General features: G+C 50.5%; 1 protein-coding gene across 4 annotated transcripts in view; it reads right to left on the reverse strand.

Moving 5' to 3' along the window:
• The window catches only part of LOC144178612 (coronin-2B-like), a 152,396-nt gene that overhangs the window by 60,245 nt on the left and 66,272 nt on the right, over positions 1 to 25,879 (reverse strand). The window contains exon 2 of one of the 4 annotated variants that reach the window (XM_077706594.1): positions 2,413 to 2,558. The exons of 2 other annotated variants lie outside the window; for them this stretch is intronic. In XM_077706594.1, coding sequence (XP_077562720.1) covers positions 2,413 to 2,558 — 146 coding nt within the window. Of the gene's footprint in view, positions 1 to 2,412; positions 2,559 to 25,879 lie in introns of those variants that run through there. One more of the 4 variants, XM_077706598.1, reaches the window with a different exon arrangement.

Below are 25,879 nucleotides of genomic sequence, written 5' to 3' on the forward strand. Positions count from 1 at the left end.
CCCCCCACCAACGGTGTCATCTCTATTGGTAAAACGCCAAGGCGCCAAGAATGCATTTATACGCTGCATGCTTCACCCCTCCGCAGGTTTCACGTCCGCCCTCCAGCGACTCGGTGCACCAAGTCAGAAGCTGAAAGATTTTCTGTTCCCAACGGGTCCGGACGCCATCCGACGGGAGGTCTTCCAGCAGCTCATCAACTTCCTGGTTGTGACAAGACTAGTGCTTCGTTTGTAGCCGTCAAGTCACGGAGGAGACGAACGTGACATAGGCCAACGTTACTAGAATACATAGGCTGTCCCCCACTTACCTCCTTCTTCCCTCTCTTTCTCTCTTCCTATTCTTTGAAACACCCCCTTCCCTTCCCTGGACTGGGTTGTATGAGGGTGAACTCCCTGTTGAGTTCAACAATATCCCCAGTTCTTTTCTCTTCCCTGCTTTCTTAATGAATCACCACCACCGTTCGGCGGTACTTTATGGTATCCGTTATGGGTCTGTTAATACCACCAGGCCGCCGGACGTAAAACAAATGGCTGCTCCCGCACGCGCACGTAGTTAGAAAGGTCGGTCGCGAGGGGGATCGGTGTTCGGGTGTAAAACCCTCCCCGAAGTTTGATTACTTCCCCAATTCCGCGCGGATGCAGGCGGTAGTGGTTGGCGACGTGGAACTCCTTCCCGCGCTCGCCTATAATGTTGTAAAAAAAAAAAAAAAAAAACCCGGGAGCAAACTTCCTGCTTCCACCAGTGTTTCCAGCAATCGCCCTCAAAGGGACCACGCAGCCGCCTCCCAGACTAAAAGCTTGCTCCTCCTCCCAATTTACCCGTTTGATTGACAAAAGACCTGCAGTTCCCGTTTTGCTATAAGCGCACATTCGCATAAGCCTGCTAGAAAAGTTATGGTTAATACCATGTCCGGACACACAGGTAAGAACATCAGCGTAATGAAAAAGGGCGACAGGTTTATTCGCGCACCGCAACAGTCGACCCTTGTCTGTTTTCAATCCGCTCCTCAGATTAGTGACGGTCGGATGAAAGACTGTTTAAGAGCCTGATTCCTCTTAAGTGATGTGTCATCCAGCTATTCAAGAGGCCCAATGGCGTGTCGGTCCCGCTCAATTCCCAGTATATTCTATCCGCTTCTCACGAGGAACGTTCCGCATCTCTTCCCAGCGGTGCCTCTTTCGAGACGCCGGATTATGATCCGTTCCGTTTCCCGCATTAGGGTCGTCCCCCAGTCACCAGATTACCACGACCACGATGGCATGCTGCGAGGCATGTACATACGAACGGCTTGCTGGGACAAAGATATCGGTCATAGTCGATACAGGTGAAAATCCCACGGACGGCCGTGCATTCTTGGTGGGCGCCAGCGAAGGCGAACGGACCTTTGGGCCAGATGGCACGGAAGACTGCAGACACCCGCCGCCAGCACGCACACAAATACTATACACGCATCTGCCAAGCTTGCCCCCTGAGAGTGGGGCGGGCGTGTTCCCGAGGAAGCGCATCAGGCACCCGCAGCAAAACGATCGGCTGAGAGATTCTTCCGCGGCGGGGTGTATTCGGCGGAACGGTCCGCCCAACCGGGCCGTCGGCTTTGCAAGGTTATAATTTCGTGCTGCTGGCATGGCGCCGCGCTGCATGCATGCGTCGAACGACACGCTTGGCTCGTTGTACGCGAGCGGCTGTCGTCTCGCCGCCGTGTGCGCACACATCCCGTCACGCTGTTGCTCGCAGGTGCGGCCACCCTCGATCGGGCCGAGACACGAATGCTGGTAAGCACGGTGTCCGTTTTTTATACATCCATTTCCTAGAATCATATCAGTTGCTGATGCGACAGAACTGCCGTGCTATATACCCCCTTCCCCACTGTCCCTGAAGGGCTCTCTATCACACACCACAGGAGACATCCAGACTATTTACCTTGGACAGACCGTGCCGCAATCCTGTCTCGCTTCTGCAACTCGGTTGAGACTAAATACAATTGCAAGTGGAGGAGAAACCGGGATACGAGGTGGACCATCCCAAATTCTGGAACTTCGCAGCCGCAAGGTACCAACGCCCGGGCCGCAACCTTCTTCAATGCCGGCCATCAACCGCTGTCACCGATGTCATCGCTCATTGTGCCGGCACGACCCGGCAACTCGACTCGGCATTTTTCACAGGTGACCATGACATTTAAGATTGGTTGCCATCGTGCACGGTTAAAGGCCACAGAACACCCCCTATCTGTGCACGGAATGTTACGCAACAGCACACATCAGCAGCGTTCTACGAGAACTTCTTCAGTGTTCTTACAAGTGTGTTCACAGAAAGAGAGGTACAAAACTCCGTGTGTCAGACCCAAACCGCGTATACGTTTATGTAACGCCACATAATGTAAGCACAAAGCACAGAGCAGTCTACGAAAATACCAGTTCCACGGGCGTTCCCGCAGCCGGCCGCTGTTTACCCGGGAGAAACACGTCCCGCCGTCCCCGTTGCTTCGGACGGGTGGCGCACGTCCCCTCCACTTATAGCGCACGTCAGGATAATCCAATGCGTCAGCCTGGAGTCTTACCTGCAGAAGAACGAGAAAGAGAGAGAAGAAAAAAGGATACATTAGGCAAGCAATAAAACCCCCTACTTTCGCGCGAAGCCAATTTGTTTGAAAGGCTTCTCCCGCACTTAATACGACGCACGAAACAAGCAAACACAAAGAACGCACTGCGAGAAAGAGGCAGGGAGAGATGTAGGAGGAGAAAACACTTTCCCCAGTTTACGGTCGAATTTCTACCACGACGTCCACTGGCTTGCGACGTCGCACGGCGGCCCGTCACTGCCAGTGTCACGTGCGGGTTAATGACGCCCGGCCGCGGCGGCAACCACGACCGAGCAGAGCAGCAAGCAGTGTGGCAGCGAAAGGACGACGTAAACGCCAACGCACGAGGGCGGCGTAAAAACGCTCGACGACACACACGACCGGGGCGCGCGCGAGGTTGCGGCTTTCTCCCTAGTGACCAGAAAACGTGACAACCATGGCGCCATTAGTGTACGGGAGGGTGCGACTCAGCTTCTACGGCATAGCGGCTTCGACTCTATAAGGACAGCACGTTTTTTTTTTTTTTTTTGTTATTGTTATTGTTAGCGTCGAAAGTGGGATCAATCGCCCGGACTGACTGATTTGAGTGCCCGAGGACAGCCTTCGAAAAAGTTTACGGCTCGTCATACCGACATTGCCGACGTTAAGCTGTACTTGACTAGTATGTTAGTATGAAGAAATGCAAGGGCAGAAAATCGTACCAACCACATGCACAGAGGAGCAGGGAAGCAAAAAAAAAACTGTGGTTGATTCCTCTGTCATAGGAATAGGTAAAACACGAAAGTGAAATGTGCAGCGAAATCTGCAGCTCAGCATGATTTGCGGGTCAGCCGCTGTCTCGTGGGTCTGCTTGGCGAGCGACATCCTGCTGGCGGGTCACTTCGGCAAAGGTGTACTGGCGTCATTTTTGTGACGGATATGACGTCAGTGAAATCTTGGTGTATCCCGGCATAAAACACTTTCATGTTAAAATATAAAACCCGAAAACCAACAACCCTAAGTATACCTTACTTTTTAGAACTAAAGGTTGCTTCCCCGCAAGAAAACCCTATGTGCAGGGGTGCACCCTTTACAGGCCGCTTGCTTCGTTATACTGGCATCACTTCCGTGACGCATATAACGTCAGTGAAATCTTTGTGTATCCGGGACACTTTCGTGTTAAAAAAACAATACAGAAGAAAACAAATTGACAGATATTGTAATCAAGCTTGTATAGCGAGCTCTCTATACATCTGCGTGACACATCGGCCCGGCAAAGTCCCCCAAAAGAAAAACAGAAGTGACAAGGAAAGAGGAAAGCGACGATGTCCATTTATCTGCAAGGTTTTGCCAGCGTGAGGAGGGAGCGGAAGGGGGCGAAGGTCTGTTGTCGCGAGACGAGCGATTCGGAAGAGCGTTTATGACTTCTTCATTCGCTGATTTTCGCTCGTACGCGTGCCTTCATCTTCATTGTTTGCCTTCCCCCACTGACGCACTTTTGTGCGTTGCGATGATAGATGCAGTGTAAGGCCATGCCAGGTGCTAGACACTATCACTGCGACAACACACGTTTCCAATTTCGCAGCGACAAATGTCAACAGTCTATAGGGGGCACTTTTCTAGAGTTGCAGCTGAAGCCCCTCTTAGAAGCGGCTAAAACCCGAAACTAAAGCCCCTCCAGCGGGGCTTTAGTCGCGGCGCCGCGAGCGTGTATCCGTCGTCACCATCCCCACGGCGACTGCTGGCCCTTGAAAATTCTCATAACGTTTTCCCGCCGTAAGAATTCCTGCATTTTCTATTGATGCTTCCCCGCAGTTCGTCCATGCCTGCGGAGGTGCAGCTTGTCGCATGAAATACGTGGGGCCTTCAAGGATGATAAAGTCGTGGCGCTTCGCCGCAGTACATGAAACTCAATATTCGCGAACCAACTATTGATTCATCTCCTTCCTTTTCCTTAGCGCTGCCTGTGAAGTTCAGATTGGATTAAAAGACGAGAAACGTCCTCCGAGAGACGTAAAATGCGCCGAAAGCAAATGCATCTCGTCGTTCAGTCCAATCTGCACTTCCCAGTCGGAAAGAAAGGAAAGCGATCAATACTGGTGAGCGAATATTGAGCTTCCTGCATTGCGGCGGAACGCCACGACTTTTGACACCCTTGAAATGCCGCCGTTTGTAGTGAGTTAAAACTACGTCCGAAAGGCATACGCCATACTATGAGAGAGAGACGAATGGGCAGCGGGTGGACATCCAATTTCTGCAGGCCGCGCCCACCAAACTACGAATTGAAGATTATTACTGCAGGTAACGCACACGGAATGGGAAAGCGAGGAACGTCAGTCAAGTAGCGCGCTCCTCCTCAACGGTCCCCTAGGCGCGAGGTCAATGCCACCACGACACCGAGGACGGTCGTCTTTGCTCAGGCCTTCTTCGCGGACCCTTCCTCCGAAGGATAAACAGAGAGGACACCAGGGGCGGCGAGCGTGGCAGCCATTAGTTACGAAGGCCCGCATGCCTGCCCGCCTGTCAGGTGCTCCTCTTTAGCCCTCATCGGTCGTTCGCTCTTTTATAGCGGGCCCAGACGCGCGCTGGGCCCGCAGCGATCGAAGCGGAGCTGTGCAAATGCGTCATTAACAGGGACACGCAAGACGGATAGCAAGGCGACACTTGCTCCAGGCCTGTCATTGATCTCTTTACAAGCACTGACGACGCCGTTCTGCGCGGCCCCGATTCCTCCGCCACCGAAACCTGGTTCGACGCCGCCATCTGGCCGCCTCCGCCGTCTCCTCTGCTCCTGCGCTTCTTCTTTTTTTTTTTTCTCCCTGCCTTCAGTTTCTGCAGCTCAACCTCATTTACTTATTGGCGCCGTTCAACGAAGTCGCGCACGGTACTGAGATGCAGCCGACCGTGAAGTCAGCGCGCAGCCTGCGTTGGTATTTTATATTTATGTGTGGCGCTAACGGGAAATGCGGCTGCGATTCAACGAACACTTTTATGGTTAGCATTTTATTTTTCTCTGCCTACCGGGCACATCGTTCCTGTCCTTATGAATGTATTCACGCACTGCTGTAGCTTTCAGTTCTTACTTAAAACTCTTCCCACTCAGTCACTTAAAGCTAGCACGCGTTATAACGCCGGCCTGCGTACCTGGACGTATACATACGTCATGGCAAACCCATCGCCATCATCCTCACCCGAATCATATTCAGAAATTCAGGACGAAGACGGTGCGTGTGCGTGAGTATGAATCCAACATATCACTTGTCGCATTCTGTTCGACAAGCATTTCTTTCGGAGGAGGAACTGTGTCTGCCCTCTTCTAAGCCTTCTTTAAAACTCTCGTGTTTTGTGCGCGCGGGACTCTTCACGCTTCCGAGCGTCCTTGCATGAGTCATTAATTTAATATAATATTCGGCAGTTTCCCCAGTGACGGCGCTTTTCCTTTCTCTTGCGAGAGCAGTGGACTGCGCAGTTTTGGGAAACGTAGTTGACACTGACCCGCAATAAACATTTCCTACAAAAAATTATGCAGGCGTTTCAGTACAGGCCATCACTCTGACTGTTAACGGCTTATTACGGAGTTTTGTAGAATTTAATGAACTTAGGGTAGTTATGGTGATAGAATCTTTGTGTTGACTTTAAATAAACAAAGTGAAAAAAAGAACAATAAATCCCCTGCACTATTAAAGCGCAACGCGATCAATCATAAAGCAAAACAAAGAAAGTATAACAGTAAAATTAACATCTTAAAAATAAAAAAATGTTAACGTTACATTGTAGTTAACTTTGTGGGTTTCCAGAAATTTATAAAATAATTGGTGTAAAAAAGGTGAAACAATTAATTTCCCGCACCCCTAAAGTTCAGCGCGAGAGATCCCGGTATCGAATAAAAAATAAAAGCGCAGTGGAAACCTTGCGCGTCACACACCATCATATACACAATTAAAAATTGTGTGCGTATGACGATAATTACGTACTAAGTTAACTTTAAGATTATCTAAAAATGTATGAAATACTACTAAACTAGGCTCTAACAAGGAATGGCCTGCTTAGGATGGTTACATGATGTTGCGACATCCGCCCTCGCTGCGCTTTAGGAGCGACCAGCAAAACCTGTCGCCAGTCGGGTGGCCCCTTCATCGTCGGGAGACGACCTTTACAATGGCGCAGGAGACGATCCGTGCTGCTGCTGGACATACGCCGCTCACCGCTACTTCGGCCGTCCAAACCTTCCACCAGCCGAATGCCGCTATAGCGACCGGAAACGGCGGTGCGATGTGACAAAAGCCTCGCGCAGCGTTCCCTTTGCGGCCGAATGCCGCATTTTGACGCCTCCTCTTTTGCCGGTGTGTCCGGCAGCGCTTCGGACAGTGTGACTCAACGAGTCGCCTGAACGTGGGAGTACAGGAGGGGATCCCAGGCGTCTTCCTGAACATTGGTGGTCATAACGATTTTCAACCCTAGGCAGATTGCCTCACCGAGTTTAACCAGACTTTCACCTGTGAGAGAGGGAGACGTGTCCTCTCCGCGCGAGTGTGTACGCGTCAGTTTTGATTGATTTGATTGATTGTATAGGGTTTAACGCGCCGACGCAACGCAGGCGATGAGGCGCGCCGTAGTGGAGGGCTCCGGATTAATTTTGACCACCTGGGGATCTTTAACGTGCGCCGAAATTTCATGCACACGGGCGTTTTTTTGCTTTTCGCCTCCATCAGAAAAGCGGACGCCGCGGCCGGGAATCGAACCCGCCACCTCGTGCTCAACAGCGCAACGCCCTAGCCACTGAGCCACCGCGGCGGGTCGGGTCAATTTTCAATGCTCCGGATTTTCCTGATTGGTGCGTTCCTGACTACTGCGTATACAGAAGGGGGATGAACAGCATTCCTATTCATTCTTGCTTACGCAGGAGCACCTGTTCACTCATATAAAGTATTTCTTTGATCAACATAGTTTTGATAACAGCTATGGCACGACACTAACTCCGTCCACTTAGACCACGCTACCTCGGGTTTCGACAAATACGACGGCGGAGAAGACGACGAGAGCCGCGTCGTTCGTTCTCTTTGTTTTTGTTCCCTTTCCTTCTCTCCCAAACAGCACGGCTCGCTGTCTTCCACCACTAACTTTGGCGAGCCAATTATGTAGCTCTGACTTAACCGGTGTTGCGAAAGAATCGTAGCGGTTGTACGCAACCGTCGGATTCTTCGACCACTTAGCGAGAAAGCAAAGATAAAACGCATCTGACGCCGCTGAGACGGGTGAGGCTGTTATTGGCTTGTTAGGCCAATTACGGCATACAGCGCACCACAGGCGCGAATGTGTCTTGAACGAGAGCCAGAAAGAGTCTATAGGAAAGAGGCCGATAAGACAATTAGCGCTATAGCAACAAGGGGGAAGGAACATCAGATGAGAACAGATGCGGAAGCCAAAAAATCACACCACGTGATGTGGAATGCGATCTTAATATATGTAGGTAACGTCCGCGAATAAGCAGTATTTTTTTTTAAAGTGCACTTTCTTTTTCGACACAGAGGGAGGGTAACTGTCTTTGGTTGCCGCAAGAAGTAGAAAAAAAAAATCATGTACCCCTCCGTCTAACCACGACGATGGTTGAACGCGAAGCTTTCTCGTGATGGATTCCTTGGTTGGCCAATCCCACACTGCGAGTACGTGCTACTCTGGCGGTAAGCATTACTTCTCTAGAATACGCACAGCGACTCTCGGATGCGCACTCCGTAGGCCTAGCGTTTTGGTTTGGGGTGTACGGCGCGAATCGGTGCCTGCTGCTCGGCGTTCCCTTCGACCATGCCGAAATGGAGAAATCGGACAGACGCGGGCCTCATAACGCGAGAGAACCGGGTTCGAATCCGGCCACGGAAAGCGCCTTTTTCTTTCACTTCACCCACGATCATTCATCATCATCGTCAGAGAAAGCTGGCTTTCCTGCAGGGCGTATCGGCGTACAACGGCGGCAGTAAGGAAGCTAAAGCTTCGCTTTAAAAAAAAAATCGCCGGTCATCTCCGCTAACGTGAAGCCTGGGGAGGGGCGAAGCATGCAGTGTATAAGTGTATTCTTGGCGCTTTGGCGGTTTTGCCAACGGAGATGAAACCGTTGAGGGGTGGAGGTATACAGCTTTGCTGTAAAATTCTCGTGTCTTTGAAGCACGAAGCGTTTCAGCACGAGGCGTGAACGAGTGTCCCGGTGTTTTTTTAGTACCGTGACTACATGACTACATGAGACGACGATTACGACGACGACGACAGGAGACGCCAACAGCCCCAGCCCGTAAGGGGCCTCGCTCCTAAAAACTGCTGCTTATTCGTCTACATTGTCGTAGGAGCCCGACCTTTCTCTTATTTAGTGAGACGTGTTGGAACTCGGAAAGGATGCTACATTGCGCATGGTGGCCACGACAACCGAGCCGACGCAGCAGAGCACGAGAAAGGAGCAAGCGAAGCTTACACGAGCGCACGCGGTAAGTAAGACGCCATGCCGGGGGCACAGCGGGGGCTGCGCATTCACCGCGACAGGTCGCGCGCCCAGTGGGGGGTCACGGAAATTGCGGCCCGGCGGGTGATTCGAGGTCGTTAGTAGGAAGGAATCGCCTAGGCGAAACGAAACCATGTGTGAGCCCCTACACTTACGCAACACTTCACTATCGGGGCTTCAGTGGGATGCTACTCCTAGTCTCCTACTCGCGATCGTATGTATGTGAAACTCGCGCACGCATAAGGCGCACAGTATTTAAATGAGCAATAATCAACTGCCTTTATCACTCGGATGTGTCGCCACCGCGAGCGAAAACGCTGCTTACGCGCGCACACAGTGAACTGGAATGTAACAAGCCTTCCGTGAGGTTTTCTCTCAGCTGGCCGGTTAATTAACCAAGGAACTTTGATATTAGGCGTTCCGGTGAGCTGATATACTCCCAAGGTCGCATTTTTTGTCCTCGGCCACGCTGCAGTGTCTCTGATGGGGGCTAAAAACAAAGAAAACAATTTGATCTGTCTCGATACCGTTCGCGTAGAAGTGACTGCGAAATCAGTAAAACCTTCGCAAAAACTTGCGTTAAGCGTGCGCCTTATGAGGCCTCGCCCGCGCGACTCACGTTTATACGCGCGCAGTGAGATCTGATTGGTATTTGACTTAGTCGCGATATCTCTGATTTTTTGTCTATTTTGCTTTCAATAATCTGCTACGGGACCCTTTTGCTCCATTTTGCTACTTCTCCGCAGCACAGCTGTATTTACAGTGAAGCACCCTTTAAAGGCAACCCGTTAAGTTTTCTGTTTGCGGTACCCTACGGGTACGGCTCAAGTTTTCGTTGGTAACGATGCCTGTAACCACTTTTACTGTTTTCGCCCACGCATGCTTAATAAATCCGCAGCTTCACTGCGGATGTATTCTGATCCGAATTTTCAGGTGACAGGGTCAGGTAGTGAGCGCGGATGTCTTCAGACTGCCGCACGCGCGCGCGCGCCCGCGCATGCACGCACGCACGCTCGCACGCACGCACGCACGCACACACACACACACGCACACGCACGCACACACACACACACACGCACGCACACACACACACACACACACACACACACACACGTGTATGTGCTGACACTGAACGTGAACATCTTCGACAGAACATTGTTTGGTTGGGTGAAACTTGAGGAAAAGGTAGATACACCAACCAAGGGCTTTAATTAAAGCTGTCTCAATGTTTCGGAGCCTGCTCGGCTCCTTCATCAGGGGTGACTGTGTTCGACCACAGTCACCTCTGTGGTGACTGTGGTAGAACAAAGTCGCTCGAAGCGGATTCCTTGTGAATAATTTGTTTCCATGCCAGTCATCTGCGCGCCGTCGAAGTCAATCCCGTGGTCAGCTTTTTCGGAGTGTTCGGCCAATGAATGCACTGCGCTATATATGTCAGTCTTGCGGACGTCGTTTTTCTGCTGTCAGGGGCGTTCTCGGAACTTCCGGGTTTTGTCGATGTAATTGGCGGGACATTGTGCACAAGGAATTTTCTAAACGACCCCTTGCGCTTTTATTATTTTTTTCCCGGGGCATCAGCCATCCAAGGGCAACGGGGCATCGGGCATCAGCCATTCAAGCGTTGGCACCGGTTTGTGGGCGATGGCAATGCCTACGTTTTTGAGAACGCGGGATGTCGTCCAACTCCCAACTCACCCCTCCACCCGACGACCTATCCGCACCTGCCTTCCCTACGTTAAAAGGGCGAGTGAGACGACATCCAGTGTTCTCAAAAAGAAAGGCATTCTCTTCATCGCAGGCATCTTCGTCGCAGGCATCTTCAGACACAGCTCTACACAAACTGCGCCACGGACATGTATCTGGAATCGTTAAACCAAAACTGCTGTCGTGTACAGAGCAACATAATAGCACTTACGCGCTCACGCTGCACCACGCTGCTTCAGCCCGTACATGAGCAGCGACAAGCGGAAAGCGATCAGACGGAAAAACACCAGGGAGGCGAAATAAAGCAGCGCACAAGAAAACGGTTTCGCATTCCGCCAGGGCGGCTGGGGGCCGGAGACCTTCCGCGAACGGCTCCGGAGAAGGGCCCGAGGGATTCCGGAACGGCATTGGGGACATCGCAAGCGGAACGCGCTTTTCTCCGGTCGGGTCTTATCGTCAGTTTCTTCAGCGGCGTCTCACGTTTTCCCATCGACGTATGGCAATAAAAGAGCAGAAACGAGACGCGGGGAAAACGACACCGAAAGAAGGAGCCAACCCGGCACGGCCCCGGGCACAACACGCGCGTGCTGACGCGATTACGGCCGCTTATCCCACCCGAAAGGGTCACCCGACGACAAAAACGCACCGCGGCCAGCTTAGAGGAGAAACGACGCTGCGGTTCGCCGGTGAAACTTTGTATTCGACTGCCAGGAAGAAAGATTTGTTGAGTCGATAATTGGCGTCATTACGCGACTCCCGCGTACGGCCCAGAAAATTCGCGGCTGAGGCAACGGTGCGTAAGCTAGCACAAAGTGAGGTTCAACCACGCGCGACCCGAAGGGAGGTGTTTGAAGTTTGGACAACAATAACCACAAACTGCTCGGAATTCCCACCCCAAGAGAGCAGAGGGGAGCCAGAAAGGCGACCACTTTCCAGAGCTATAGGGTGGGGAGATGCCTATAGAGAAGACAGTAATCGGAAGGGTCTTTACAAACTGCCACCTACTACTACTTTTACTACTACTACTACTACTACTACTACTACTACTACTACTACTACTACTACTACTACTACTACTACTGCTACTACTACTACTACTACTACCACGACAATAACAGCGTAACTTCAGATAGCGGGCAATGCTGCCGAATATTGCCGCTGAGCAATCCGAGTTGGCGACGGCAGTATACGTACAATTTCTTTGTCGTCACACCCATTTTTACGGACAATGGTAAAATCGTGCTAATGTTAATAATACGCCGCCAACGCCAACTACGCCCCTGAAAACTTTGTCGACACCTAAGCGCCCTCACTGCCTCAATGCCACCAGCGCCGATAGTTCCGCCCGAAATTCACACTTTTCCGCGGATTAACTTTCCCTACAAATGACCCAGCAATCCCCATAAGCCCTCGAACTGTCCACACCGTCACCTTCACCCTCACCCCACGATTCTCCATCAAAGGCGTTCTTGCACGAGCAGTGTAGAACCGTGAGTCTGTTGCGCAAGCCAACCCAGTCTACCTACTAATTCGGCCCACCTCCTCCTCGGGGACACATACAGAGCTATTTTGTCTTCAGAACCTCACTTCCACCCCATCCAGCCTCTTCTCCAAACGGACCTCAAGCCTTCTCTCTTCATAAAAATGGCCGCGTATCTGCTCCTTTCGTTGCAAGTGTCGCCGGAAGACGATAGTCGACTGGCGCCCCTGCCCAGTAAAGGCCCCCCTTCTCTTTCCCGCTCACCTCTCTCGCTGTTATTTATTTATTTGTTTATTTAGTTATTTATTTATTTATTGAATACTGCCAGCCTGAGAGCCAGGCCTTGGGCAGGGTGGGTTTACATGTTTACATTCACAAGGACGCAATATTTAACTGGGTACATATTAATACAACAGAAAAAAATAACACGACATGTACATTGACAACATTTGTCAAAGAATAAAAGAAAACAAAAGAAAACACCACAGAAAATGCGCATACCTGCACAGAATTTTACGCGCATGACACTTAAGATGCCACTGCAGAAGAGTGAGCCGATAACAACTATTTGCCAAGATGACACGCAAGGGGTTTGCTCAAGTCAACTTTAATTTACCGCGTTCTACTGCTCCAAGTCGGGTGTCTCGATGCCAGCGCTGCCGTATGGCGGAGACGCGCGTGAATTGAGGCACCCTACTTCAACGTTTATGGAACCATGTTGCTCTACTGCACGAGCGTTCCAAGCGGAACGTGGATCCCATCTAGTGGAACCTTTCGTTGCTATTGCCGTTTGATATCTTAAATGCCGCCAGGAGGTAGCGCGCTGGCAACAGCAGGCGACGGCTTTCTGCCGTTGATGTAGTATTTCATTTGATATCGCAAAAACCAAGCATTCATAATTTTTTTAATAAAGGAACACTACAAATATCACTCATGTATTGATTTGCTGTCTTACATATTTGTAATTCCTTGTTCTTGTTCAACAATGTTGACAAGTATGAACACTGACACCGGACTTACACGTTTAGATTTGGCTGTGAGTATATAAAACTATCGCGCAGATTTTATTTCACTTTGGCCGCGTGGCTGAATCGAGCCACAGACAAACCGAGAGGCAGACAGACAGACAGACAGACAAATAAACAGACATACAGACAGCCCAAAATTTCTGCGTTTAAGTAGCCCAAGAAAGACTATCGTCTTTAAAAGTGTTCTTCCTCCTCCTCTAAAAATGGTGTGTCTAACTGCGCTAATTTAGGTACATGTTACGTTCAATAGCGCAATTTCTTTTTTTAAATTTTGTGTCCCTACTACCTACAATTTTATTGACAGATCACATTTCTCATTCGATGCAAGCACTCCGCTTGTATCTCCGCCACCTCCGGTGACTCCTTGAAACCAGAGGAAAAGCTTTTGGCAACAATTCCTTCGATGTGCGCGCTTGTATAAGTCCCGGGAGAAGGCGGGCAAGGAGTAAGACAGCTTCGGTCAGTGATTGATGGCGACTCTCCAAATGCAAAAATATGCAAATGTGCATTAAAGCATTTCCGACTGCAGCCGGCACCCCCACCGGGACAGAATGCAGCACGATCGGTATGAGCAAAGCTATACGAAATCGCTTGGCACACGGTGCTTTGCAGGAGTGTGTTGGGAAGTTTGCCACGCATCTTAGTTGAGGCGTGCAAGCGCACGCCTACCGGTAGAAAAAAAAAAACGTACTACGAAACATGGTAGGAAACATGACTTCATTCCCATTACATGATGAGCACTCGTTATGACGAAACTGCCTTATTCGAAGCCCCGCTTCCTTCGAAGTTATGTTTACCGTCCCAACTAAAGTGCAAGAAACGCAAACCATCAACGATTTTAACGGAGTCACTTTCTCGTCCCGATAACTTTGTTATAACAAGATTTTACTGTACTTCGCACCATGTCAGTAAAGTTTGGTTCGTTGAAGGAGGTGGTTGGTGTCGTCGTGGAGGGTGGTGAAGGACCCGACGACGAGGCGAGGCAAGTAGATGATGAAGAAAAAGAAGTCTATTTACACTTATTTATACAGACGATGAAGCATAACATAAGAAAAGGAAAACTGGATTAAAATTAAAAGGCGCCGCAGCGCGCAAGGGGGTATCGCGGCACGATCCCTGGTGGGGGCCCGGAGGCCAAAAAGGTGCCAAACCGCCGCACGCTTGGCGCTGAAAGGTGCGTGGGGTTCTGGCGCCCAGAAACCGCCACGGGAGCGAGTCTTCGTGCGACCGCTCGCGCCTCGCAGTCGCAGCTCTCGACAAACTCGTTGAAGCATGCGCGAGCAGGGCGCAAGCAAAGCCGGCTCGCCAGCGTAGCGCACATGCCAATTAGGATTTTGACCTCCACTCCCCCCCTGTCCGTCCCCGAAGGTCAGAAGGACAGGAAAGCCTTCCCCGACGCCGCGTAAAAAGCCACCGGTGAGGCGCCTACAAAGGGTTGCGACTCGCGGGCGTCGCGGAGGCCGCCCATCGCTTCCGCCCAAGGAGGGGGACAACAAAACCAGGCGAAGGGAGGAGGGTCATCGTCCCGACGGGGTCTATCGGCGCTGTCATCATTACAATGTCCCTATATATGGGTAGCCATTCTGGGTAGGGGAGCTGACTTCTCGGGTGGTCAGCTCCCCTCCCCTTGCTCGAGTTCATGCCCTTTACATCTCCACTAGATAATTCGAGCTGTAAAGGATGTATGTCCTTGCACTGTCCATTTCTGATAGTACTTGCATTATCGCTTGGTTTGAAGCAATTTTGAAAATTTTTCCACTCCTGCGGCAGAAGCGGGCGCCCAGTTTAGACAATGGCGGTAATCAACGCAACGCTAATTTCGTTCGTCTTGGTTTCGGCTCGGAGCGCTCGGAGGATAGCGCCACCGAAGGAAGCGTGAATCCAAGGCAGCCGAGATACGGCGGCGCGGCGCTAACAGCGCTAAACGGGCACCCCGCAAATCTGTTTACGAGACGACGCGCCCACGACCCGGCGCATGTCAGGAAAGAAACCAGTTCTCGGCCAAGCAGCGGAGATTGCGCGAAAAAAAAAAAAAAAAAAACTGACCGCAGCGCACGCGCTACCCTCGCCACGCTGCCGACGTGTATGCGTCCAACAGCCGCAGCGGCCGAAGGTCAGTCCACGCGAGACTCGAAGAGCACCGCCGATAATGTCCGGACGACGATGCGCGGTGCGAAGAAAGCAAAGCGCGCCGAGATGTAGCGATGTGCGCAGAGAAGCAAGACGAATGAAGATGACGGATCCAAAAGAGTTGTGGACCCAGGCACACGTCGCCTCTGGAGAGCGGAAACAGCTTCAGTCACGTGCAGGAATAAGCCCGTTCAGTACGAACAGGGTGGCCCTCGTTCTTTGGATTCGGTGATGACCACGACACCCTCAATTTGACACTGGAGAAGGACGATTTCTTCGAACTCCGCGGGAAAAATAAGCCGGAAAGGCCGGCTTGAAATACATTTTATTGGAAACGTGCGAGTTCACCACTGCAAAAGTTGCGCGCACATGCAGTGCACTCGATCAGATTCAAACGAGCAAGAGTAAAAGACAGCCCGCCACGGTGGCTCAGTGGCTAAGGCGTTGTGCTGCTGAGCACAAGGACGCGGATTCGATTTCCGGTCATGGCGGCCGCTTTTCTGATGGAGGCGAAAAGCAAAAACGCCCGTGTGTACGATATTTCGGCGCACGTTAAAGATCTCCACGTGGTCAAAATTAATCGGGAGCCCTCCACTACGTGCGCCTTCATCGGCTGCGTTGCGTCGGCGCGTTAAACCCTTCAATCAATCAATCAATCAATCAATCAATCAATCAATCAATCAATCAATCAATCAATCAATCAATCAATCAATCAATCAATCAATCAATCAATCAATCAAGAGTAAAAGACAAAGGTGGTCAAGGAAAAGAAAAGAGAAATACAAGACGAAAGAGTAAGATAAAACACGATCCAGCGAAAAAATCGAAATGAAATGTTGTGAGAGTGGATATTGTTCGTGTTCCACGCATCGGCAGCAAGGTGTGGCCGATTTGAAACAGGTGTGCACAGCTTTGATCAAATGAGAGCAAGTGTCAGCCAAAAGCCAACCGTTCAAGACAAGAGCGCGAGAAAACAGTGGGTCACAGTCACTGCTGACAGCTGCAGAAACGGCGTCATGGTTCACCCCCTTGACAGGAGTAACACGGCTGCAAAATACGTATATCAGCGGATACTTACTAGGCTCGAATAGGCATCACCTTTCGTCCTGCTTAAAATCCGTCGGTAGTAATGCGGTTACTCTCGGACAATAACTTGCTTAGCTTCTGGGTGAAAACGCACAGGTTTCCATCGAGCAGTTTTGCTTTGCGCCGGTATCACAGACAGGTGTACGTACTTGCTCCTCGCGACATTACATCGACATTCTCCGCCATCACAAATCGAACATCCCATCTCAGGGCAAGTAACGGACCGCCCGTGGTGCACGAGCGGATCCTCTGGTTCAGCAACAGGAAATCTTCCCCGCGATACCGGGACCGGCAGTATAAGTCAGCATCCCGAGAATAAGAGGAGAAGGGCAAAATAAAGCCCCGCCGAGCGCGGATGACCCCGCATGACGGGCAGATCGACCCTCAAAGCGGATCCCTGCGGTCGGCGGCGCATTTCCCCCTCTCCCCCTCTCTCTCTCGCCCGCCTTCTGCCGTTAGGAGGGCGGAGCCGTAATAGCCCCTAATCGCGGCGACAAAACCGGGTTCTTCGGCATTTCCTTCTCAGCGCTGCGTTCCCCCGATAGGGGCGGAAACCCTTCCTGCTATCTCCGCAAAAAGAGGCAGGTCGTTAGACGCATTCAATCCTTCTATCGGCCTCCGGACGGCCCTGTTCGCTGACCCCGCTTTTCCGCGCTTGCGCGTATGTGGAGTGAAACGTAATTGGGGAAAAAAATAAATAAAACGAACATCGCAGGCCAAGTGCGTGACGCTATTACTATGCGCGGCGCATTCTTATACAGTCGAACCTTGTTATAACGAAGTAGTATCGGGACAGCAAATTAGTTCGTTATATCCGATATCCGTTGTAACAGCAGGCAGAGGTAAAAATCGGCTCTAACAAATCGAAAATCTGGCTCTGGCAAAAATACTTGATATAGAAATGCATTTTTTAGGCTTCGAATTCACCTTTCTCCTTGTTACATTTCAATCTCAATGAACTGGAACATGAGTACGTGAAATTACAACAGAACAAAGTTCACTCGTCAAATCAGGCCTGCGTCCTTATTTGTTTGATGACGGATGTGATCTTCGACCGGTGGCTACTCATATAGCGCTGAGCGGGATGAAGTTTTCCACAGTATCCACGAACGAAAGTGCCTTTATACTTCTGCAGTTTCAGACGACGGGTTTTTTTTTTTAAGTAGCTTCTTAGACCCCTGGTCAAATATTTCTTCGTTATATCCATAACCGCGCGCAGGTCTCACGGTTTCAGTTTCACTATAAAAGCATAAGTGTCATTGAAGTAAAGCCCGACCTACCAAAGCTTGCATTTAGTTCGCTATAGCCGATAATTCGCTACATCAGTGTTCGTTATAACGAGGTTCAACTGTTTACCTATTGCCACTGCACAACGTATAGCCACACGCGGAGACGGAGAATGTGGCTATACAGGGGCGACACAAGGCGCAGAGAAGCAGGAAGCATCAGCTGTCGCGCACGGGTCTGAGATTCCGTCAGCGGCGAAAGAACAATGGGGGGCGACACGGGACCTGTGCCATCCTCCACTTCTCGGCCGAAGCCCCAAACAACAAGTTACGGGGAGGGGCGATCGCACACGCCACAAGTGTCGCTTGAAACAACAAGCTGTCGCGTGCATGTACGCTGTTGGTGCAGGCGATATTGACCTTGGAAAGCTTGCCGGCGTTTGTTGCTCCTTTTCGGTTGCGGGAAATGCTTTCCCGATCACTTTTACTCATCGCAACAAATCAGCATACGTATTTGAATGGAATAAAAACCAGCGGTAAACGCAGGACACAGTTCGAAGAAAACGACGGGACAAGCTGGCTTGTCCCGTCATTTTCTTCTAACTGTGTCCTGCGTTTACCGCTGGTTTTTAATCCAAATTTCGAACAAGTACCAACTAGCCCAGTCCAACGCCTTGGTATCTCATTGGAAAGACTAAAAGGGGGCGCTAAGCAGACGGAGACGAAGTAAGACACAAACACCACATACAGGCGCCTTTTAGTCTTTCCAATAAGCATGAACCAACTAGCTCAACAAGTTTTGTTGGTATCTCAGTATACGTAGCATCATCTGTCACGATGCAACCATGCTATACTTGCATACACTCCTATGCTATGTTCATTTTCCGAATCATACTGTTTAAATGTGTAAGCTACTGGTGGCAGCTAATGCTGCTGCGATTAGATTACTTCGGCACGTCTAATTTCAGCTCTAATAACGCTACAAGATAATCGCATCCACATCTTCATCTAGCGCCTGGCGGGAAACAATTGAAGCTGCCTTTACTTCCAGTAGCTTAATTATTAAGGAAAATATTAAAAATATATGAGACATCCCTTCGAGTGTCGCTAAGGGGATACGAAGTACAAAATCAATTACTGCGTAAGGACACTTGCCGTAAGAGATTTTGATATGGCTAATGTTAGTTCACTTTCGGCAGCCTCGTCTTGCGTGAAGGCGCCCTTCGACCGAACGAAGATGCATCGGCAAACAAAATACCACCGAAAGCAGCAGCGAATTGGCCACGTAGAGACTGGGCCGCGTCTACATACGTCACAATTCTGGCAGTGACAGCGCAGAGCAGTTTCTGTTTTTTTTTTTTTTTTCTGTTTACAGGGGAGCTGTTATAGGCGAACAGCTCCCTCTCTCTTTTTTTTCTTTTTTTTCTGCGGTCGAAGACTAAAGAAAAGCCGCTCTCTTCCTCATCACTCGACCTCTTCCTTCGGGCACCTGTTCACCTCCGGCGATTCATATTTTGATAAAAGGTAGTGCATATTGTCCTATAAAAAAAAAAAAAAAACGTCTTCACAGCAATGCATTTGTGTTCAGACACGAAGCCCACTTTAAGAAGTTCGACATAAGCTTGTTCTTTGCAAGCTGGCTTTCCCTCATCTTGTGTAGCACGGTGAAGCCTGCCCACAAAGGTAAAAAGAATAGGCGGCAATGGACGCGAACGCGGCGGAAGGAGACCTCCGGCCACGTCCAGATCGCGGACACCAAGCGTAAGCGCGATGTCCGTCGGGACCCCGAATATCGCGAGGAGGAAAACTCAAGACGTCGGCGTGGCTGTAGTCCCGCTGAACGACGCCCCAGCGCGACGGCGCGGTTGTGGCCAACTAATAGAGTTTTAGCATAGCGGGTAGCGTCCGCTAACTCTACGACGGCGGGTGGGGAGACGCGACTAGTGGACAGGTGCGCATTCGTTTCACTGAGGGGCGACCTCCTCGCCCTCCACTAGCGCGCATGCGCAGTCGTGTCCCGGTAACCCACCGCCGTAGCGTTTTGAGTTATTACAGAGTTTTGTGGGTTATTACAGAGTTTTAGATTGTGGGTTACTTAGAGAGTTTTTAGAGTAAAACTCTCCTATAACTCACAATCAACAGATTGTGAGTCATTAGAGAGTTTTAGCTTAACTAGCCGCGATGCTAAAACTTACTAACAACTTACTATCAGCTCCACTTCATCCACCGTCAGAGAGTGGAATGGCACCAAGTTTTAGGTGCGGAGTACCTTACGACCGCACAATGTCCGTCCGCGTCCGTGCGCATAGCATTTACAATAGCAAAAAATCACACAGGCACCGGCAGGATTCGAGTCTGTGTCTTGTAGACCAGACAGAGTTAGTGTCAGTCGCCTTAATCTTTGGGCCACGACCGTGAGTTAGTACCCGAGAGTCAAACGGCTTACTACCTCGCCTGTAACGGTGCGGAGTACCTTAGGATCTCCCCCGCGTCCATGCGTGCGCACACCACTATCAAGCGAAAATCAAGCGAAATTCGATTTCAGCCGTGAGTTGTCGTTTCATTTAGGGAATAATCAAGGTGCAACTCACGGCTCAAATCGAATGACGGTCGGGGTGCAAATCGGATGTCACTCGGGGCGCAAGTTGGATGTCATTTCGAGTCCCCGTACTCCGCACCCTCGCCATCATCCACGGAGTGGAAATGCTATTTTTTTTTCTTAGGTTTTTGACCAATTAAACGTCGGCCGGGCGGGGTTAACCGGATATGTGCGGATTAAACAGCTTGAACGTTGTTTTGTCCGTTTTGTGTCTGTTTCAAAAGTGTCCGTTCTGAGCAAGCCCTCATTGGCTAAAAGAGAAAACCCGGATGTGACGCCATGCAAGCACGGCGGAGCTATGAGCGGCGGCTTCTCGGAGCAGACAATTTTTCGTCGCCTTGTTGTTGGTTCGCTGGCGGAGCAATAAACACATAATATATAGTTTGAAATAGGTTTAGTCGTTTAAAATGTGTTTACAAGAAAATTTGCGCAAAAGTCAACCCAAATCCCGCCTACGACTGGAAGTACGTCACAATAAAACGGACGCAAAACGGACGTTTTCTAAACGGACAAACACGAGAATACCGCCCCAGGTGACCTACAGCTTTTAAAGCACTTCAGGCGCTGGTGATCACTCTTTTACGCCACGATTGCTTTCCCCGCAGCCATGTCGGGCCGGTGCTTACAGGAAGGCCTCGTCGTTTCAAATACCTCACGCCTCTCAATTGCTCAGGTTCTTTTTTCTCTGCCTTTCCCCGCTCTTCCAGAGACTTTTCTTTCCCCTACATCGCGTATATCTGGCAACCGGTGGCAAAACCGGAGTCGTGCAAAAGAGAAAGGCTCGCACAATAGAGAGAGCAGGTCCAAGATGCGATAAGGTGAACGCGAGTCTAGACTGGGAGCAGCTGACTGGCCCACTTTCTCTTTACCGGCCTCCTGCGCCCACCGGCCGTCGACAAGGCCATTTCGTGAATACGATAACACTGCCCCGCCATTATACTACTACTCTGCCGCAAGCTGTTTCGGCCGTTTCTACGCGTACGGCCAGAAACGGCTGTAACCAGTGCGTTCCACCTCGCCGCCGCCGACGATTCAGTCTTCTTTACTTTTATTTTTTTTTCTGTCTCTTAAAAAAAAATCTCGGTGCGTGAGAAAAGAGGCCCGCAAGTGCGCGTCGTGCCCGAGACAGCTGCGCGCGAGAGGACGTATGGCAGCGTGCGTCAAACTATAACGTCCCTGCCAACCAAGCCTGTCAAGCGGCCAGTCTGTACGCACCTCATTGTGGTTGCATCTGTTCTGTAGGGTTCACGATTTCCATCAGTGAACTAAGCGGAACGTATACACCTGGAATAATTTTTCGAAAATTTACGCCCCACGATGGCCTGCTAGAACCGTATATACCGGGTTACACCATAATTTATAAAGGGAGTAGCCACTAAATAGTTATGATAAGTGTTGAAATAAAACCTGCGCTACGGGCAAGCGCTACGGGCCACGGTCAAGCATGTATATCTTCGATGACAAGTGACAGAAAAGTTATCAAGTGTTGTGCAATGTAGTCAGTTCGCATTCAAGGCCACTGCTTGATCCACGCAAAATATTGAGCTCATAATATTGTTCATACAATGGTGCCGAAGAAAATTCATTGTTCAGATTGTTGCACCTGGAGACGAGAGCGCAGTTTCAGGCATCCTCTACAGGCTAGATCGACACTCGTACGGAAGCGTCCTATCAAGAAAATGTGGTACCCAAAAACGTCAGAAAGCTCCCGATAGCATTCCTTCGTGTTTGTATTTCGTAACACGTCAGCACCGAATACGTGATCACTTGCGTTTCTGACCAGCCAACGGTCGGATACGGGGTATAAAGCCGATGCCGTCACGGATAGGAGGTGGACGAACGCCTCGTTATGTATGTCCACTAGTTTTCGACTTTCTCATTCCGATCACGCATAACTTGCGCATGCAGCTGCAGCCCAAACGCCCAGGCTGGGCACGACGTGATTCTAAAGCAGATCGGCCGTTCCCCTGTAAGAGTTGCGAAAACACGCGCCAGCAGGTTGGTAACCCCCGTCGCGCGCGTGTAATTGAAGCGTGCGAGGTTGCCAATGATTCAAATACAAATCAGGTGAGAAGGATTAGGCGTAGATGTACAGGGAGACACGGTTTACCATGCAGGGTCATAGCACTAATACGTGGCCTTGTGCTGAGCGGTAAAAAATGTATAAGAGTAGCTTTTTTTTGTTATTCGACTCAGACAGCTCTCAAAGAAAGAAATGTTTAGAGCAAGATGAATGCTGTTTTGCAATTACGTTGGTACAGCCAGGCGGACAACTGGTACAAAAACCTATTTACTAGCTCCTTGAAATTCTGGATTTTAAGGCATATGTTGAAATTTCAAGGTAGTGCCAAATAAAAATAGATTATCGGCGATTTCAAAATAACTCAGCGCGCATATGTCTGCGTGATTGTGTTATACAGCAAAACACGGAGAGATAATTACGTCGTGGTTGTTTGTATACAAACAACCACGTTTCTAGTAAGCAAACATCGCGGTTTCAAAGCCAACAAACAAAAACAAAGTGCTGCGGCTGGAAACGAACGGCTAAAGGCTAAGAAAGAAAAAAAAAACGTACAGTGCGCGGTGCGATATGTCAGCGGAAACGGATGACATCCGGGACAGTTTCTACTGCCCACACCACCGGAAAAAGAGCGCCAATGGACCCAACGACCGAACGACCTGTTCCAATGGCACGCCCATCGCCTTGTCCCATCTTTTCCAGGCTTCCTCACCGGTCGGAGATGCGCCGGGACAATGCCCTTGCAGCTAAATAATTGCCGTGAGATGTTAGCAGTGGGTTTGCAGCCCGCTGTACAATATAACATCGTCATAACTCAAGGGTGCGGCGCCATTACCCCACCACTCCATTTTATATGTATCTCGTCCCGACGGCAGCTCCATCTGTGCTCACAGCTGGTTTGCGTAGGTCGTAGACTAACGGGAAAACGTCCACTAAGGGACATAAAAAACAGCAGCCGGCCTAATATAGTGCGCCGTTCTCCAAGTGTGCTGCTCTACTAGGCGACGAAAACTGCACACCTTGTCACGCGTGAGCACAGTGACCAAATTATTAGTGTTATACCCTACCCTCATGTTGCAACAGGCAGGTAAAGCCCCCCCCCCCCCCGACGAGCACTTGCATACTAGTGGTGCACATTTGATTACTGTTGTGGAGGGACAGACTGCTTTTCACGAAGCAAACCAGACTCCACGGCCTCCACTGGCGGCGCTTTTAGTTTTCAAAATAACAAATGGAAGGTTTCAACGTGACTCGGCTTAACGCTGCTTGTTACACATTGTTCTCGCATTCGCGTGCCGGATTACCTACTGTCCTCGACAACTTTAGAGGCTGTCGTTAAAACAAAGCGGGTCAAGGGAGCTCGTGAAACGCTAAGTGGCTCATTTTATTCGCCGCCTTCTATAGCACCGCACGCACGGTGAAAAATCAGCGTGCCTTCGGGGCAAGCACGCTCACATTGAAGGCAAATTTAGGGGCCTTGCGACTTCCAATCAACCATAAATCGGTGATAGCTCATTTGCGGAAAATGAGCTATTTAACATACGTATGTATGCATACTCGACGTCGTGGGTTCGAATCCCCGCTGCTGTTTTTTATTTTTCCTTTGCGCTAAACGCTGCCGTCCCTCACACCAAGACAGGCCATTCCTTTCCTCCTATGCGACCTTCGTGACGTTCCCAGCGGCATCGCTCAGAAAAACCGAAAGACCTGTCGATTTGTGTTTTTCCAGGCGAGTTAATAGCAGCAACAAATGTCGACTTAGGCTCGAGTGAGCACACGCACGCACGATATATGTCATTAGTTGTTAGATCAGCCAGATTAGCCGAATTCGCAGTTGCATACTGGACAGCCACAACGCTGCTGAATCCAAAATGACTGCTCTGGCTAGGCTAACTAGACCATAAACAAGCGTCCGATACAAGAGGAAAGCTTGCTTGAAGTCACGGAAAGAGAAAAAATCGCCTAAAGGTTTCGTACTTTCTTACGTTTCACCAACTCGATTTATATGTCCCCGCTGAAGTTGGTGGGCTGGCTCTGATTTGTGTGGGATTAAGTGCGATGTATTGAAATCTATAAACCTGCTTGAACAACGTGAAATCTCAATTCGAACAAGGTAAAACCTATCGGTCGTTGACCGGGACACAATAAAGCGCACTGACTGGCTCAAGCAGAATTTTCGCAGCACGTAGAAGGCAAATGGATAAAGCTCACAGGCGGGAGGCGGCATGGTCGGTGATTAGAGCGGCCTGACGAGACGCGAACGTGAGAACTTGCTTTTCCCCTTACTTGTCCTCGACCCCCTTTTGAGCCGTTCTGGGTGCTGTACCGACCGCCATCGCGGCGCTTTTCGGGGAACGATACTAAAAGCTCAGAACTGGTTGCTCAATCTGCTCCGCAAACTGTATCCGACAGCAGAAACCGGGAGCAGCTGCTGCGCTCTGCTTAACGATTTGCACTGACAGGTCGACATTGCCCGGGAGCCGCCCTTTTGTCGCGTGAATTTATTACGCGTACACCAAGCCTGCGAAAGCTCTCGAATCGCTCACAAAACGGCGCGTCCAATGGCGCGCCGATATTGTTAAAACGCAACACATCGGAACTGTTTTTATATACCTCGAGGGAATAGGGCACGTTGTGTAATCAGGAAAAATAAACCTGAGACCCAACAGCGCGACATTGTTGACGTTGTCGTCTGCTTTGTGGAAGGTAAGTATGCTGGTCAAACATCCTTCCAGGCTAGATAGTATGGGCGATATCACCCGTGCTTTCCACATAGGGCTACAATCAGTTCCAGCGGCAACGCCTGCAGAGCAACTGGCAGCGGTGAGGTTTCCACCTCCCAAACCTCAAGCCATGGATCGCGCCGCACATAGCATCTGTATAGCGACGACGCACCGTCTCTTGATTGGTTTAATTAACTGGCATAACCTATCGCAACAATCTTGCATCGGCGCTTAACCACGTTCAAATTCTCGGGGAAAGCACGAGTCGCTTCCAGTTGGCGTCTCATCAGATCCAAGTAATGCGCCTCTCCTGTTATCTTAAAAAATAGGCCGTGCGCTAGACGACTAAGGAAGATTGGCATCGCTAGGCGGTGCGCGCGTAGATTACATTATCAGCTCTACACGAGGAGGAAATGCGCGGAACTCTGGTGCGCCCCCGTACGGCCGTAGCCTGCCGTTGTCTTCGCAGCAAGCGCATAAATGGGACGACCCGCGAGTCGGCGGAGAGCTTTCGGAGCACCACCGACACCGCATTTTTAAAGCAAAGCTTCACTACTCTCGTCCAGCGGTTTCACCGCAGATGCGCTAGTTTACCTTTTGACCGCAGACACACCCCTTTATTAAGCGCATCACGTGACAGCCGGGCCCGCTTTCGGCGTTGCGCACAAGGCCCCGTTTTCAGTCGTTCTGCTCAACTAGCCGCGGCGGATGCGGCCGATCAGCTGATAGCCAGGCGACCCACCCCGCAGCCTCCCACGCATGCGCCGCTGGGTCGTCTGCAGGGCTACGTGACTCGTCTTGCGCCCGGCGAAGAGGAACGCCGCGTTCGCCGTGAATG

Source organism: Haemaphysalis longicornis, unplaced genomic scaffold (assembly GCF_048455015.1).
Source record: "Haemaphysalis longicornis isolate Haplotype H1 unplaced genomic scaffold, Haemaphysalis longicornis Haplotype H1 scaffold_4, whole genome shotgun sequence".
Lineage (NCBI taxonomy): Eukaryota > Metazoa > Arthropoda > Arachnida > Ixodida > Ixodidae > Haemaphysalis > Haemaphysalis longicornis.